General features: G+C 48.6%; 1 protein-coding gene across 4 annotated transcripts in view; it reads right to left on the bottom strand.

The window, feature by feature from the left end:
• Positions 1 to 16,757, bottom strand: part of STX1A (syntaxin 1A) — a 109,460-nt gene that overhangs the window by 13,482 nt on the left and 79,221 nt on the right. For all 4 annotated transcript variants that reach the window (XR_014318889.1, XM_082776610.1, XM_082776609.1 and 1 more), the window contains exon 6: positions 10,317 to 10,425. Coding sequence is in view for 3 of the 4 variants with exons in the window: in XM_082776610.1 (XP_082632736.1) it covers positions 10,317 to 10,425 (109 nt within the window). In the remaining variant the exon portion in view is untranslated. The remainder of the gene's footprint in view (positions 1 to 10,316; positions 10,426 to 16,757) is intronic.

Here is a 16,757-nt window from a genome sequence, read left to right on the forward strand (position 1 = left end):
TCCCCCACTCCACTAGAGAACGTGCCTGCCCTGGAGCTGATTGCCTTAGCAAAAAAATGATATGACATAAAAAAACAGCGAACTCATAGAAGCCAAATGAGGTTTGCTCAATCTAGAAGAAGCCCTAGATAAGGCCAGTAGCTGCCACATGGTTACAGAGAGGCGAGGCAAAGGGAGTGCATCACTACTAGCACAGCCCCACTGAAGAGAAACCCCAGAAATGCAGTGAGTTCCTGCTCCTCCAGCCATAACCATGCACCAGTCCCTTCCTCTGCAGCATGGCTGAGGAGACAATGGGGCTATTTGGGGCTGGCTCCAGTACCATAGTTCAGGATGGAAACAAGCTCTTCCCTGCAGCACTCCTGACTCTGGAGACTTTACATTCACTGCTGTGTCAGGGCTGGATACACACATAGGTTTATACCCAATTTCTCCCTTCTGGTATTTCCTTAAGGAAAGAAAGGAGCTTTAAGCCATGCTGCACAGCAGCATAGTGAATGCTGCTTCCCTGCCTGAAGATTTTCCACAGAAAAGGACACCTCCACACTTAATTTCAGGTCTCTTTTTCTTGTCATGAAACACAGAAACAAGAAGACCACCTGGAGCTCCTGTGCTTACTTCCTGAGGCCCTTATCACATGTAGGTGCTCTAAGCATCTGCAATGGAAGTGTGTTTCTGGCTTTGCTTCAAGAAAACAATGCCATATCAGCAGATGTTGATGGTGACAGCAGTCAGGAACACACTGGAGACTGCCGGCTCCAGGCAGTGATATCCATGTCACATGAAGGTTGTTTGCTGTCTCCTGGCAGCAGAAGGTTACTGGAAGAGAGAGCGAATAAACCCAACCACACACTTGGTGAGCAGGAGACTCCAGAAGTCTTAAATTGGCTAACACTCATTAGCTCTGATTCCCCATCAGACAAACGCGGTTTATGTCCACAGCTGGAACAGCAATGTGCAACCTTCTTACAAAAAGCAGATAAAGTGGGGAGCTTTATAGATGCTTTCTGGGCCATCTGAGCAACAAGAAAAGGAAGGACAGTAGGATGCAGAAACATGCTGGGGTCTCTTGCAGACACTGAGTGGGACTTGAAGATTTAGGAGTCAGGAGGGCACACACTGATGTGTGCAGTGGGTAGCTGGGATAACTTTTCTGATCTTCCTCACCCATGCTCCTCTTTTGCCCAACATTATCAGTGCTGCACAGCTCCTTGATGCCTGCACTGAATATGTTCCTCTTCCTGGGCACACAGGCAAGTAAGAAGTGAGACAAAGGGAAGGCAGCAAAGGGAGAACTGAAACTCATCAGCTCTTCCAGAAGCCTCAAAGGAGCAGGTGGAGGGCCGTGAGAGTGCCCCAAGCATGGGGAACAGAACCTGCATATGACATGACAAGGCCCAGCACCTGGTGACATCTAAATCCATATCACCCCAGGAGTATCTGGGCAGAGCTGGATCCAGTGCTCCGCCAACACCTCCAGCAAGTCATACAGACCAGCAAGCAGCAGAGGAGACATTGCAGGAGGGAGAACAGGAGCTGCGAGCTGCACGTTGAAGCTGATAGAGATTCTAAAAGCTAGATGTAATTGAGATGGACAGGTGGAAATAGAAAGGAAGCCATTTACTGGGATGTCTGAAAAATACAGTTAGAAGACAGATAGATAGAAAATAAAAAAGAACAAGAGAAAAAACAATAGCCAGGAACGAAAAATGGAAATTCTTTAGAAAGAAATTTCTCTTTTACAGGTTTTGTTGAAACGAAATACTTTATCTTCAAAGTTAATTGCCCATGGCCAGGAAAGAATTTTATTTGTGACTAACAAATAATCTAAAAAGTTAATAGGATTTTTATTTTAATAACCAATAGGCATGGCTCAATAAGCCTGCAACAGTGCCCAGCTGGCTCTTGAAGTGGGAAACCAAGGCATAGACCATAGTGGGACACTCTTCTTGGCATGTCTGGGGCTTTTTTGGGACAGGCAGCCCATGATTTAGGCGAAGAGAGAAAAATGGATTGAGCTTTGCCCCACTGTGCCTGGCTGGACACCAAGCTTTCAAGAATATGGGACAGTTCCTGGGCTATCATCAGTCCAGGTCACAGCAAGCTGTGCTGCTATGTGGGGGACTGGAGCATTCAGACCTCTCCAGGCCTCCACACTAAACAGAGAGAGCAGAGAGATGCAAAGTATTGCAGCCCAAATCATGCACTGAGAACCTGCTGCTGAGCTCAGTGAGCAGCACACCGGTTCAGCAACACTGATTCTCCCAGCTATGAGCCTCCCAGTAGTCTATTGCTCTACCACTTGGGGTCAAACGAATTGCATTTGATGGGCTCAAGGAGCCTAAAATGGAGCCTGCATCCCTCCCAGCGGTTCTGTAAGGAAGGACTACACTGAGCCAAATGGCTCAAAGGGGAACATAATCCACAGCTCATCACTTAATGGAGTAAATCTTCAAATCTGACTGCATACTGCAAGGAGACAAAATCACAAACTGAGCAGATGTTAGATATCAACATTAAAAAGTATAATAAAGATTATAAAGAGGAAGAAAAGGGACCATATGACAAAGCAAAGAAATGCTCCACCCATAAGACATAAGCACAAAGAACCATAGAGGGTGAGGAGCAGCAGACTGCTCCTCCATGTTTGGTCTGCAGCCCCAAAAAGAGAGGCAACCAGAACCAGACAACAGAGATCACCACCCTGCAGCAGAAGTTGTTCCTTAACAGAGCTGGCATGAGCTCATCCAGTGGTTCCCCGTTCCTGGAGTTGCTTGGGCAGGCATGGTTCCTTGTCCCCACATCTCCCTGGATGAACAGCAAGAACAAGCCCACAGCCCTTACATAAATGGTGGGTTTTAAATGTTTTCTTCAAGTTCTGGGCAATGTGGTCACAGGCATTCCAAAGGCTTCAGAAACCTGGGGAATGCTGAAATGCTGGTATGCCATCCTGCCTTGGCAACCTCCCCAGGGCTGTGCTAGAGAAGCAAGCGTGGCGTTGCTCCAGGGCAGGGTCTGAGACAGGAGCTGGACTGACCCCAGCACACGTGGGGCCTTCACCAACTGGGGTGCAATCCCACAGCATGAAAGATGAGTGGTGATAACAGAGTCCAGCAGTGGTGTCAGACAAGGCAAGCTGTGAAATCAGATCTGGGGTAGCTCCAAAGTGTCCTGTCAGGAACAGCAGGAAATGGGACTGGAGACAGGACTGGAGACAAAGCTACAATGTAGGGCCAAGGTCTATCCAGGAGGCATGGCCAGAGAAAGACTGGGGACATGACTAAGACAAAGATCCAAAGTCCCAGGAGACAGAGCTGGAGACAGGTACATCTGCAACACATCTCAGATGTGAACTGGGTAGCCCAGGCCTGATCCTATACAGTTGCAGGATCCATGGGCAGAGGTGGAAGTCCTGGGAGAGGCTTGTCTTGATGACTAAGAACTGCTAGTGGCCCCCAAAGCCCTGAGAAGCTGCTGCTTTGCAAGTCCTCCTCCTAGCTCTGCTCACACCATGGCTGGCAACTCCAAGAAGCAAAATCTTTTCTATTTTAGCCCAATGGAAATGGAAATTTCTAATGGAAATTACCCATGGCAACCACACTCTGCTAGAGTCCTTCACCACTCCTGCTGACATATTCCGACCCCCTTCCATCCTCCTGCAGGAGGGCTGGGAGCCTTGGCAAGAGGCTCCACCACCTCTGCATACTGCTCTGCCAGCATCTGCCACCTCTCCTCATCCCCAGGTCTGTGAATGGTGAAGTACAAGAGGATCTCCAGGCATTCAACATTTTTTTATACCAAACGTGAGCTCAGTGAAGCCTGTTCAGTAACTACAGATCAGGGCTTAACTCTGCAACCTGTGTGCTCACAGGTCTGAAGGAGTTGTGTAATGCTGATGTGCCCCTGGGTTGAAACATCCTCCTTACCTCCCCAAGCTCCTGGAAGGGCTCCACAGCCTGCTTCCAGTCACTGCTTCAAGTTTTACAATCACCAAGGGCAACCCATGACATCCCCTTCCCAGCCCCACAGGCCATTTCTGCCACACTGACTCTCAGTGGGCAAAGCTGAGTCCCGTGTTCCGCTGCTGGTGGTTCTTCATGTTGTGCAAGTGCCATCAATCAGAGAAAAGTCTTTGTAGTTGCAAACAAAACTACCTCCAAACAAAACTTTCCATAACTCCAAAGGACAGTCCAAAAGCTTTTTTTTTTTTGTCAACTGGAAAATTTCTGGCAGCCAGAGATTTCTGAAGATTCATATAAATTAGGACAAGTTATCAAGCCTTCCAAAAAGACATCTCCAAGGACAAAAGCTCTGCAAGCTTTTTTCTAGCTTTGGTGGAAGATCATCCAGAGCCTGCTTGTGCCAAGCATGACCCAGCTTCAGCCTGCACAGATGCTTGTGTCCAACACACAATCCCAGAGCCAAAGGACCTAAATTCTTAATCAAAACATCTGACTTTTGTCAGATCTTGTCTTGTGTTTGAATTAATACATTCCTTTTACTGCACTAGAAAGATTAATTGGTTCATGTAACAGGGCCTGTTTTGCAGAAAGTCATGCTGGCTTCTCTGGTTGCTATTGGCTCCTTGCTCATGGCAGCCCTGGACCCAGGAAGGCAAAACAAGGCACAAACAGCACAAATTTACTAACCCTCATGTTGATTATGCTCAGCACTGAGTGGTCACTGGCACAGTGACAAAGAGGAGGGTGCTGAGTACGGTGCATCTCAAGGACCCACTGCACTGTCCCATTCAAGTCCCGAAGAAAGCTCTGAAGACAAGCAGCAGTATCAGCTCCAGGGGTTGCTATGTCTTGCAGGCAGAGACAGGACAGAATGCAGGATATGTGCCCTTGCCCTGTCTCTCACTGTCTCCTTGCTGTCCCATTCCACTCTTGCAAAGCACAGAGCAGTTAAAGGCCTCGAAGCATTCAAGGCAAAGAATGAGAGCACAGACATCATGTGGGTTAACAAGGAGCCAGGCAGTGCAGGCTTGACCAAAGGATGTAGCTGGTCAGAAAGTTTGCTTTAATGTTAAGACAAAGCATGAGGCCTGGAAGCTACACCTTGTCCACACCATGCAGCACAGCACTCACCAAAGACTTCCAGGGAAGTCTTCTGGGGTCCTGCAAGTCCACTGCCTTCTGGCTAGGTTTCACAGTTTGGAAGGCTATTGTTAGATGTTCAACAGCAACAAAAACGGATAAATGTGTGTCAGATACCTGTTTGATCCATTGTCTTTCCACATTACCACAAAATTACTGCATAACCACAAATGGGATTAAAGTGCTGAGTCAATGGAAAGTGCCTATAAAGCAGGAAGAGCCCAGGAGAAAATCTATGCCCTGAAATTTGGCAAAATACTGGAAAATTATGATAACTGGTCCTCTGCCTCCCTAGAGAGCTCCAGAATGCATCTTCCTCTCTCCTGCCATCTTTAGAAATTAAAGCTTTCCTAAGAAAAGCCTCTGAGAGTTGTCAACAGACAAAGCAGCATAGAGCTCTGCTATTGACTGTGAAACAGAGAGAGAAGCAAACTCAGCCCTTAGCTGGAAGGGAGAGAATGGCACAAGACAGGTCATGAAGCTCTGGGACAGGCAGAGACATGAAGCCATTAAGGAGACTTGCCACCAAACTCCCCTCAGTGCCACTGCAGGGGTTGTGGCCCTCGCAGGGATCAACTAGCTTCCCAGAGAGAGGGCAGGGGCGGCTCCCTCCGGGATGTGCAGGGATTTGGGGAAGCTCCATGGGGAAGGTGCTGGTACTGCAGCTTGCACTGGTCATACAGCCTGTGCAAAACATCAGTTTGCAGAGTTCTGCACATCACGCTGTTTATAAATAGTAAAGACTGCCAGGTAGGTGCCTCTGGACTGCAGAAGTCCAATATGCCACAGCTGCATTAACTGTAACAAGTCAGCTGTGCTCAAAGCATCCCTCCTCCCCAGCAGCAAGGCTGCATGAGCACCCACCGAATGACACTAGGGCTCAGGCTGGACACAGAGAGAACCAGACACCTTCCCTGGAGGCTGGGATCCTCTGTCTGAATCAGACTTCCAAGCTCTCTGTAGATACAAATCTATACAACTCCCACAGGGATGGATAACGCTGTCCTGTCTATCTGTGCATGCAGAGGCGGCAAGTGCTGGGGACCCAGCCCACTTGGCTGTCCCCCAGCATAGACAGGTCTAGCACCGGCAGCAGTGGTATTGAGGGGAGCAGACTTCAGCTGTAAAAGCCTAAGCAGGATGTCACAAACTGCTGCCTGGATCCCTGCCCTGTGACCCCTTCTGCTCCAGCAGGGAGGACTGCAGGTGCCAGCCTCCAGAGCTGTGTAGGCATTTTGACCCAAGAGGACCTTTGTAGGGTAGATGAATGAGTGGTAAGTTGTGAGATGGAAGTGCCACAAGGAACCCCATGTGAATCTGTTCAGGCTCCCATGTAGCACTGTGCATGCAGCTTCTCCTGCCCTGCCAACCCACCAGCACACATGGGGAGCACCATGGCCTTTCAGGCTGCTCAGGGCTACTCAAAGGAGCTACCTGCGTTGGACCAGCCCCAGGCTGTCCTACATCATGGGCAGTTCATGAAGCATCTACAGCTTGCACTTCTGCACATCAATTAACCCCGTCTCACATAGTGGGGTGGGGGCTGATTAGTTCTCTCAGTGCCTTTGGAGACAACAGATTCTTTATTTTTGGATCCTCGGTCTCACACATAACTTTTTGTTCATAAAAATCAGTCTCTATGCAGTACCTCCATGGCATCAAAGCTACACAAGTGCCATAGAAAGCTCCTCCAGGCCTCAAATCCAAATTCTCTGGGATCAAAACCTAATCACTTAAGATGTCATTCCTCATAATGGCCAAAATCAAGAGGAGAAAACAAAGGAGCAACACCTCCTGTTGCATGCAGCAATGACACTAAGGTTCCAGAAAGCACTAGTGAAAGCACGGCTCCAAGTTGCATCCGTGGGGATGCCACAGAGGGGGGACACATCTCAGCAAGAGGTGGTTGAGCAAGAACAGCCACCAAGGATCTGTCCAGCACTCAGCAACCTGAGGACACTGCATGCCTCTGTGACATCCTCTGTCTTGGTGTGCTTGGAAGCAGTGAGTGGGTAGGCGAAAAGGGGACAACTGCTAGGACTAGAACAGAAGCAGTGAGAGGAGAGGATACCCACTTAACCAAGTCAGACTCAGGGACTCAGCACACACTGTATGTGCAAGGTGACAGTAAGGACCAGAGGCATAACCTCTGTCATGCACAAGTTGCCTACACAAGGAAAAGAGGTAGGTCCTGAGGGGGCTGTGAAGAGCCCCAAGGGTTCACCAGTTAGTTGTTCTTTGTGAAAAACAGCATTGCCCGGGCCTATGACCCACTGCCCATGAAAGTGCCATGGCAGTATTCCTACATCATCGTTTCTTCTGCAACAAGCACATTCTGAGCTTTTCCCACTCATTATGTCCCTGCAGGCCCTGTCCCCAGACTTTACTCATCACCATGTCCCAACCAGCCATGACACTTCCAGCACCAGAAAGGAAAAGTATTCCTCTGCAGACAGCAGCACTTCAACAGAGAGCTATTTCTCTGCATGCCCACTACCATCTCTGCACCACATGGAGAGGAGGCGTAAGGCTGCCACGTACAGAACAAGTATGTCACAAACATCAGACCAGGAAAAGAAGCTGGAGTGACTATCCCATTTCCGGAGCAAGATGTAGAAGCAGTTAGGACAGAGAAGCTCACCAGCTGCCAGAAAGCCTCCACAGAACAGCTGATAAATCCCTGCTCTCATACTTTCAGAACCTTAGTGATTTACTGACTTTGCTGTCAGAGCTCCCAGCACTTCCATCAGTGGAAAACGAGAGCTACAGATTTCATAGATTTTTGTGCAGCCACCACTTCCCAGCTGAGCTCAGTTCAGCAGTGCTGGCTGTTACATGCAGGGAAAAGCACAGCTCTCTGTCCAGACAGCACTCCTGACAAAACCCCAGTAAGCTTGTCACTTCTTTTTGCCAACAGGGATTTTCTGCTGTCACCAGCCAAAGGAACCAAGCTTTCGCAAAGGATTGTGCACTGGGCTGTGCACAACACAGACTCCCATCCTCCACATGCATCTGCCTTACATCTCGGCCCCAAAAGGGAAGGCAGGTTCCTCACTGTCACTGACTAGGACACCTCCTCTGCACCCAACAACTGCACCACTGTGAGCCTTTTCCTCATGCCCTGTCAATGCTCTGCCAGCTCTACAGGCCAGCCCAATTAGGATAGACAATGCACGGACAACTACTGCATAACTTAAACAGAGCAGCAGAGTCCTTCTAAAACCTGACAAACAAGAGGAAAGTTTCTTTCAGGATTCTTTCATGGTTTCTCTGCAGATGATTAAGGACCTGGCTAAATCCTTTCAAACCTTCTCCTCTCTTAAAAGGGAGGAATAGGGATACTTTAAATTCCTGTTATGTTGTAAGACACCCCTGTGGCTGGGTATCACCTACAGAATGACATTAGCTAACAAATTAGTCACTGTCAGCTGGAGCAGTGACACACATTCGTCATCTTGCTTTACTTTAAATGTCAAGCTCTTGTTGAGCCTCATGTCAATCAATTCAGCCGGTGTGAAATATTCTTCTTATTATTATACATTATAAAGAATAATCTTAACAAAGGAAAGATTTGCACAGTCAAGTCTCCTTTTATCCTTCCACAGAAGCTACCCACTGCATCCAGATTCACAGGCATTTGCAGCTCACAAGGGACATTTCCACAAGTGACCTTCAAGGAAACCGTTAGGACTCAGAGATCTGCCTTTTTATTCGTGCTGAATCTTGAAACGAAAAAATAATCATTTGTTTGTGAGAAAAAAATGGACTGTGTTTCAGACTTTTACATTTTAATCACAAAAACTCATGACACATGTCTGCTCATGAAATTATTTGCAAAATGTCTTTCAGTATCTACTCGCCCTAACTTCCCTCTTGTCTGCTTATGCCCCTAATTATGGTGGTGTTAAGATTCTTCGTTGCTGGGAGATGACCACATTTCTCTGAAGCTAACCATGTATCACTGATTCTCCAGAATAATCACTAGGAAAGCAGATTTTGTGGGCAGACAAAGACAGACTTCTCAGTGATGGGCTCTGAATTACACAGTGAAATCTTAAGGAGATCCGAGTGCCACAGTGGCTAAATGACCTCAGAGGTGTCACCTGGGGCCCACCTTCAGCCAGAAGACACCACCACTGCAGAGAACTACCACCATCCTGGGGCAAGGTTGCTATAAGGGAAAATGTTGAGAACATAAAATGCCCATATCTCAAGAGCTCATTTGTCTGTTATTATATATATTTCAGCATACCTGAAATGAAAACCGCCCAGAGGAAAGTCAAGCACTGCTACTACCTGGGCAGGGACTGATGCCACAGATATACATGGGAGTCGGGAACTCCCACAAGCCTGTTGGAGTTCAAAATTAGCTGCAAACAAGAGAGAGAAATTTCTCTCTCTGTGGTCTCTATGCAGCATTTAAGAAAACCTTTGCAGTTTTTGTGCTTTGCAGGATGAAGACACACCTTTCCAGCCCTGCAGGTGAAGCAATGCTCTCAGTGCCTGGAGCAGAGGTGCCATGCACTGCAGTCTGCTTGCAACACTGGGAGGGATGACAGCATCTAGGACAACACCCACCTTGTGCAGACGCTAGATGGATGGAGCCAACTCCCCAGTAAGGCACTGCTATTTGCCTTTCTTAACCAGGGCAGCTAAATAAGTTTGATATGATTAAGCTGAAAACCTTTGGGCTAATGGTGGCTCTCCTCACTGCCCGCAGCCCACGTGTGCTCCTGCCAGCGCCCAGCAGTGCATGAGGCTTGCTGCCAGCTGTCTTAAGTGCCCACACCAGCAGCATGCATGGCCAACCTGGGGTGCTTCAGAGCTGTGCCGGGTGTGCAGTGAGCAGCATTCTGCAGTGGGGCATGAGCACAAATCCAAATGTGATGAAAACCCAAACAGCAGAAGTGCCCAGCCATGTCAGCTGTAGGGACTGCACAGGTGTGGGAATCACTTGTTCCTCAGCTCCGGTGGGCACACCAGCATTACTGACTATATTTTTAACAATGAAACACAGCAAAATACAAGGGACTGTCACTTGTCTGCCCTGTAGCAGGAGCACATCCTAGCCGCTCCTGAGTGCATGCATAGCCCACGGGCACTTGGGCTTGGACACAGAAGCGTGTGCAGGTGTGGGCACCTCTGGCTCTGCCACAGATAGTGCAGGATGCAGCCCCTGGCCGCCCAGCTGTACTCCCCACTGCATTTACTCACTGATCTCCAGCTGTCTCTGAATCCTGCCCTTGCAGCGCTCCCGGTAGTCAGTCTGTGTGGCGTTGTACTCAGACATCACTTCTACGAACTTGCGCGACAGCGTTGAGTGCTGCAGAGGGAAGAGCAACAGAGGGGGTTCAGAACCTGGCTGCTTCCAGCATCCAAACACCATTTCCAGCCTGGCAGCCACTCTCAAACTGTATGAGAATTCAAGGTGGGCAACAGTGCATGACAAGGCTAGGACTGACCCTGAACCCTGCACCCCAGTCTAGGCTTTTTTCTCAGCCTCCAGAGTTCACTGGGGGTTGTGGCAGGCAGCAGTCCCCTTGAGGCCAACACAGGTGACTGGGCTGATCCCATGGCAGCTACCTGGCAGGGGACATTTGCCAACAGATAGCAGCACTGGAGTTGGAACCCCAGTGCCACCCAGCCCATGCCCCTGACTGTTCCTACAGCAGCACCGATCTGAGAACATTTTAGTGGTCTGTCAGAAGAAATGGGTAATGTGCTGGTAGAGAAGCAGGTCTAGCACAGCAGACAGACAAAACATCACCAACCTGGTTCTGAACTTGTCTGTCCTGCTGGGAGTGGGTAGTGCTGCTGCCCAGCCTTTCCTGCCTGCTGCACTTCCCCAGGCACAGGCAGGGGCCAGCCACCAGTCAGGCTGGCGTGGAGCACTGGGCCGAGCAGGCTAGCCTGTTAGCATGTAGCATGCTCTAGGACAGCCCTGTTTTCCCTCCCCATACTGGAGGGCCCAGACATTCCCCATGCCCCCTAAACCTCCCCCAAACTCTGTCCACCCATCCACTTCAGGAATTTCAAAGACAACAGAGCCTTTATAAATTGCATCATAGAATGGTTTGTGTTGGAAGGGGCCTTAAAGACCATCCAGTTCCGACCACCTGCCATGGGCAGGGACACCTCCCACTAGACCAGGTTGCCCAAAGCCCCATCCAGTCTGACCTTGAGCACTTACAGGGATGGGGCACCCACAACTTCTCTGGGCAACCTGTTCCAGTGCCTCACCACCCTCATAGTAAAGAATTTCTTCCTTATATCTAACCTAAATCTACTCTCTTGTGCTTTAAAACTTTTACCCCTTGTCCTATCACTACACCCCCTGACCAAAAGACCCTCCCCAGCTTTCCTGTAGGGCCCCTTTAAGTACCAGAAGACCACTATACAGTCTCCCTGGAGACTCTTCTCTCTGCTGAGAGTTCTCAGCCTGTCCCCATAGAAGTGCTCCAGCCTGTGATCATGCTCATGGCCTCCTCTGGACTTGCTCCAACAGTTCCACATCCTTCTTGTGCTGGGGGCCCCAGAGCTGAACACAGTACTCCAGCTGGGGTCTCAGGAGAGCAGAGCAGAGGGAAAGAATCACCTCCTTTGATCTGCTGGTCATACTTCTTTTGATGCAGCCCAGAATACGGTTGGCTTACATTTGCCGATTTAGACACAAAGATGTTCTTTGGGACTATATCAAAGGCTTTGTACAAGTCACAGTAGATGACATTGGTTGCCCTTCTCTTGCCCCACAATGCTGTCATAGAAGGCCACCAAGTTAGTCAGGCATGATTTGCCCTTTATGAAGCTATGTTGCCTATCTCCAGTTGCCTCTCTGTCTTCCATAAGCCTTAAAATAAGCTGAAATAGCTCTTTACAGCCCTCCAGCCATTCATAAACAATGAGACTATTTATCTGAGTCTCACCACCAAGCTGCCTGCCACTGCAGTGCAGCTAACAGAATCATCTATGTTGGAAAAGACCTCCAAGATCACCGAGTCCAACCTTTGACCTAACACTAACAAGAACTCCACTAAACCATATCCCTAAGCTCTACATCTAAATGTCTTTTAAAGACCTCCAGGGATGGTGACTCCACCACTTCCCTGGGCAGCCTATTCCAATGCCTAACAACCCTTTCAGTAAAGAAGTTCTTCCTAATATCCAACCTAAAACTCCCTTGGTGCAACTTTAGCCCATTCCCCCTCGTCCTATCACTGGGCACATGGGAGAACAGACCAACCCCCACCTCGCTACAGCCTCCTTTAAGGTACTTATAAAGAGCGTCGCCCCTGAGGTCGTCCCCGAGCCTCCTCTTCTCCAGGCTGAACAACCCTGGCTCCCTCAGCCGCTCCTCATAAGACTTGTTCTCCAGACCCCTCACCAGCTTTGTAGCCCTTCTCTGGACTCGCTTGAGCACCTCAAAGTCCTTCTTCTAATGAGGGACTCAAAACAGAACAGAGTACTCAAGGTGAATACTCCACAGTACTCGAGATAAGCCCAGCTTCGCACACAAACTGCTCACCCTGAATGCTGGTCCCATGGGGACACAGGGGCATGGCTGCACATCTGCTGCCTGCAGAGCTTCCTGCCCACCTGGGGCTGATGTCACAGCAGAGCTGTCAGCCCCTGCACACAGATCACCCTCATTATATTAGTCTACTTTCCATTACCAAGGAAAGGCAACCAGATCCCAACTACAGCCAGTCAAACATACTGACCCCTGACAAGCATCACCCACCCACAAAGCTGGTGCTGCCCCTGGGTGGGAGCTCATCCCCCTTCACCCACCCAGAACCCATCTGTGCTGGGAGTGCCATACGATAGAGATGCCCACTAACAAGAGAACAGCAAACAGCGATGAAGATATTCCAGGAAAGCCAGGACAGAGCACCACATGCATCCAACATCCAAACACTTACACTTCATCAACAAGCCTTTTTCCCAACATTCCTGAAAACTGAGAAACTCAGAAAACTGAGCTTCTCATGCATGAGTCTCAAGGGAAGCTAAATTTGATGCTGTGTCAGGCAAGAACCGTTCATGACCTTCTTCATCCATGCAGCAGAAGTAACAGCATGCTGGAGTTTAAGAAGTGTTTGGATTGTCCACTTAGCGACATGGTCTGAATTTTTGGGTAGGCCTGCGTGGTGCCAGGAGTTGGACTCTATGATCCTTCTGGGTCTCTTCCAACTCGGGATATTCTATGATTCTATGATTCTGTGATTGATGGGACTGGCTACATATACCGCACAGCCTGAACAGTCAGCATTCCACCTGCAGGCGACAGACATCTACAAGCTGGGGCCAGCCAATGGTACCCAGGTGGGAAGATGCAAGGTGGGAAGCCAATGGTGCAAGGTGGGAAGCCACTGGATTGTGTTACCCCAGCCTCACACCCCACAGACTGCTCATGCAGCCAGACTCCAGAAGCAGGAGCAACAGGTGATATAGAAAAATGGTGGAGGGAGAAAGGAGAATAGGAGACAGAAAAGGGACAGGAAAACAAGATATCCAGAAAGAATGTAAGGAGAGAGAACACTGAGAGTGACTGACAGGATGAAGGAACTCTTGGTAAAACAAAGAACTGTTGGCAAGCCACCAGAATGGCCTAAGCTCACAGTGAGTTACATCCCATGGACAGCTGAAACAAAGGGCTGTACCTGAGCTCTGCCCAGCTGGAGTATGCTTCAAAGCCTGTACGTGGGCAGGACACTGTCAATACAGCATGTCCCTGCACTCCCTGCACTGTCACTGCAACAGGCCAAACATGCATGATGCACACATGCATTCAGATGCTCCTACCAGGTGTCCATGTGTCCTGAGCAGCCCTGACCAACACACCCCTACCCCTACCTCCTGGGCACAGCACTGGAGACATCTTTAGAAACACCTGCATTTGCTTTGCAGCTATTCTAAGCAAGAGGCAGGTCAGCATTTATGGCAGACCCTCAGGCTCCGCCAATCTGATTCCTCTTCTGCTGGCAAACCTCACACAAAAGACCCTGGCAGCGTCAGCTTCAGCAAGCAGCCTCTGCTCGAGGCGCCCAGCCCAAAGCAAGGTCAGAATAGCTCCTGATCATCTTCAAGTCATAGCTACAAATCCTGCAAAGATGTGATATACTGTCCAAGTGACTCCTGTTCTGCCTTTTCAAAATCATTTTCCTAAAATCCAGTTCATTCTCATTCAGCTGAAAGCTATCAACATATGTTGATCTGCAGCCAAATACAGCCTTAGGTGTTGAAAGACATTCCTTTCTGCTAATCAGTATACCACACCACCTCTCTTTTACTTAAGTTATTCAACTTAGTGTTTATTCTGTCAGATTGTTATTTTACATTCCCACAGGCATCCCACATATCTATAAAATGCATTTGATTTTGAAAGAACACAGTTTCACAAAAATGCACTAGAAAAAGCATTTTAAATGGCTTTTAGTCATTAAATAATAAAAACTGCTTGAATATTCAGAGTAAATAAAAAGCAATTTCTTGCATTTGAAAGAAAAAAAAAAAAAGTAACATTATGAAATGGGGTTGTTTCACATAGGGCCAGTAACAATTTACTCCTCAAATGTTGGGAAAGCAACCCACTATGCTGAACCACCAAGATGGATTTCCAAAGAGCTCATGCAGAACCAGCAGTCTCGGGGTACCTATGGAGTGCTACAAAACACCCACAAAGCATATACTGAAACCAAAGACCTTGTCCTATAACATTTTTCTATTTAAGAGAAAGATATTTCTGAAATGCTCATCCTGTGTGGATTCCTGTGGGTCACCCCAGCCTTCCTCCAGAGCTCCCACTGGGTATACAGGGGAAGCAGAGTTCCTGCTTCTGAGATTCCACCAACTGGGTTTCTTTCACAGTGTATGAAACAGTCCAACCAAGCTGAAAATTTCCACTGCACCAGCTGGATAAACCAAGCCCAAAAGCAATTAAAGCAAAAGCTATTCTAAATAACAAATACTGACATTTGGAAGAATGACAGTACTAGTGTTCACTCTGCTATGAACTTGAAAAAACTTTCATACTTATAGAAACACTGAAAATACTGTCACCATTTCTGTGAACCTGCATCTCTGGCAATATTTCTGAGATGGGGATACCCTCAGGAGCTGCACAACTCCCTGTGACCCCAAAGTACCTGTATCTTTTCAGATATGGCTACTGCTGTTAAAGACAACAAAAAATGTTTTTATAAATACATAAACACAAAAAGGAGGACTAAAGAGAGTCTCCATCCTTTACTGGATACAGGGAGGAACTTAGTGACAAAGAGATGAGGAAAACACTAAGGTGCTTAATGCCTTCTTTGCCTCAGCCGTTAGCAGCAAGACCAGTTATTCTTTGGATACCCAGTCTCCTGAGCTCGTGGAAGGGAACAGGGAGCAGAATGTGGCCTTCATAATCCATGAGGAAATGGTTGGCGACCTACTACAGCACTTGGATGTACACAATGGGGCCAGATGGGATCTACCCAAGGGTACTGAGAGAACTGGCAGAGGAGCTGACCAAGCCACTTTCCATCATTTATCAACAGTCCTGGCTATCGGGGGAGATCCCAGTTGACTGGCAGCTAGCAAATGTGACGCCCATCTACAAGAAGGGCCAGAGGGTAGACCTGGGAATCTATAGACCTGTTAGTTTGACCTCAGTGCCAGGGAAGCTCATGGAGCAGATTATCTTGAGTGTCATTACGCGGCACTTACAGGGCAACCAGGAGATCAGGCCCAGTCAGCATGGGTTTATGAAAGGCAGGTCCTGCTTGACAAACCTCATCTACTTCTATGGCAAAGTGACGCGCTTGGTGGATGAGGGAAAGGCTGTGGATGTGGTCTACCTTGACTTCAGTAAGGCTTTTGACACCGTTTCACACAGCATTCTCCTCAAGAAACTGGCTGCTCATGGCTTGGACTGGCGTACACTTTGTTGGGTTAGAAACTGGCTGGATAGCCGGACCCAAAGAGTTGTGGTGAACGGAGTTATATCCAGCTGGAGGCCGGTCACTAGTGGTGTCCCCCAGGGCTCAGTATTGGCCAGTTCTCTTTAATATCTTTATCGATGATCTGGAAGAGGGGATTGAGTGCACCCTCAGTAAGTTTGCAGATGACACCAGGTTAGGTGTGTGTGTTGATCTCTCGAGGCTAGGAAGGCTCTGCAGAAGGATCTGGATAGGCTGGACTGATGGGCTGAGGCCAACTGCATGAAGTTCAACAAGGCCAAGTGCTGGGTCCTGCACCTGGGGTGCAATAACCCCAAGCAGCACTACAGGCTGGGAGATGAGTGGTTGGAAAGCTGCCTGGTGGAGAAGGACCTGGGAGTATTGGTTGATAGTCAGCTGAATATGAGCCAGCAGTGTGCTCAGGTGGCCAAGAAGGCCAACAGCATCCTGGCTTGCATAAGAAACAGTGTGGCCAGCAGGACTAGGGAAGTGATTGTCCCCCTGTACTCAGCTCTGGTGAGGCCGCACCTCAAGTACTGTGTTCAGTTTTGGGCCCCTCGCTACAAGAAAGACATCAAGGTGCTCAAGCAAGTCCAGAGAAGGGTGGTGAAGCTGGTGAGGGGTCTGGAGAACAAGTCTTATGAGGAATGGCTGAGGGAGCTGGGATTGTTCACCCTGGAAAAGAACAGGCTCAGGGGCAACATTATTGCAC

Source organism: Aythya marila, assembly GCF_965140915.1.
Source record: "Aythya marila genome assembly, chromosome: 20".
NCBI classification, from domain to species: domain Eukaryota; kingdom Metazoa; phylum Chordata; class Aves; order Anseriformes; family Anatidae; genus Aythya; species Aythya marila.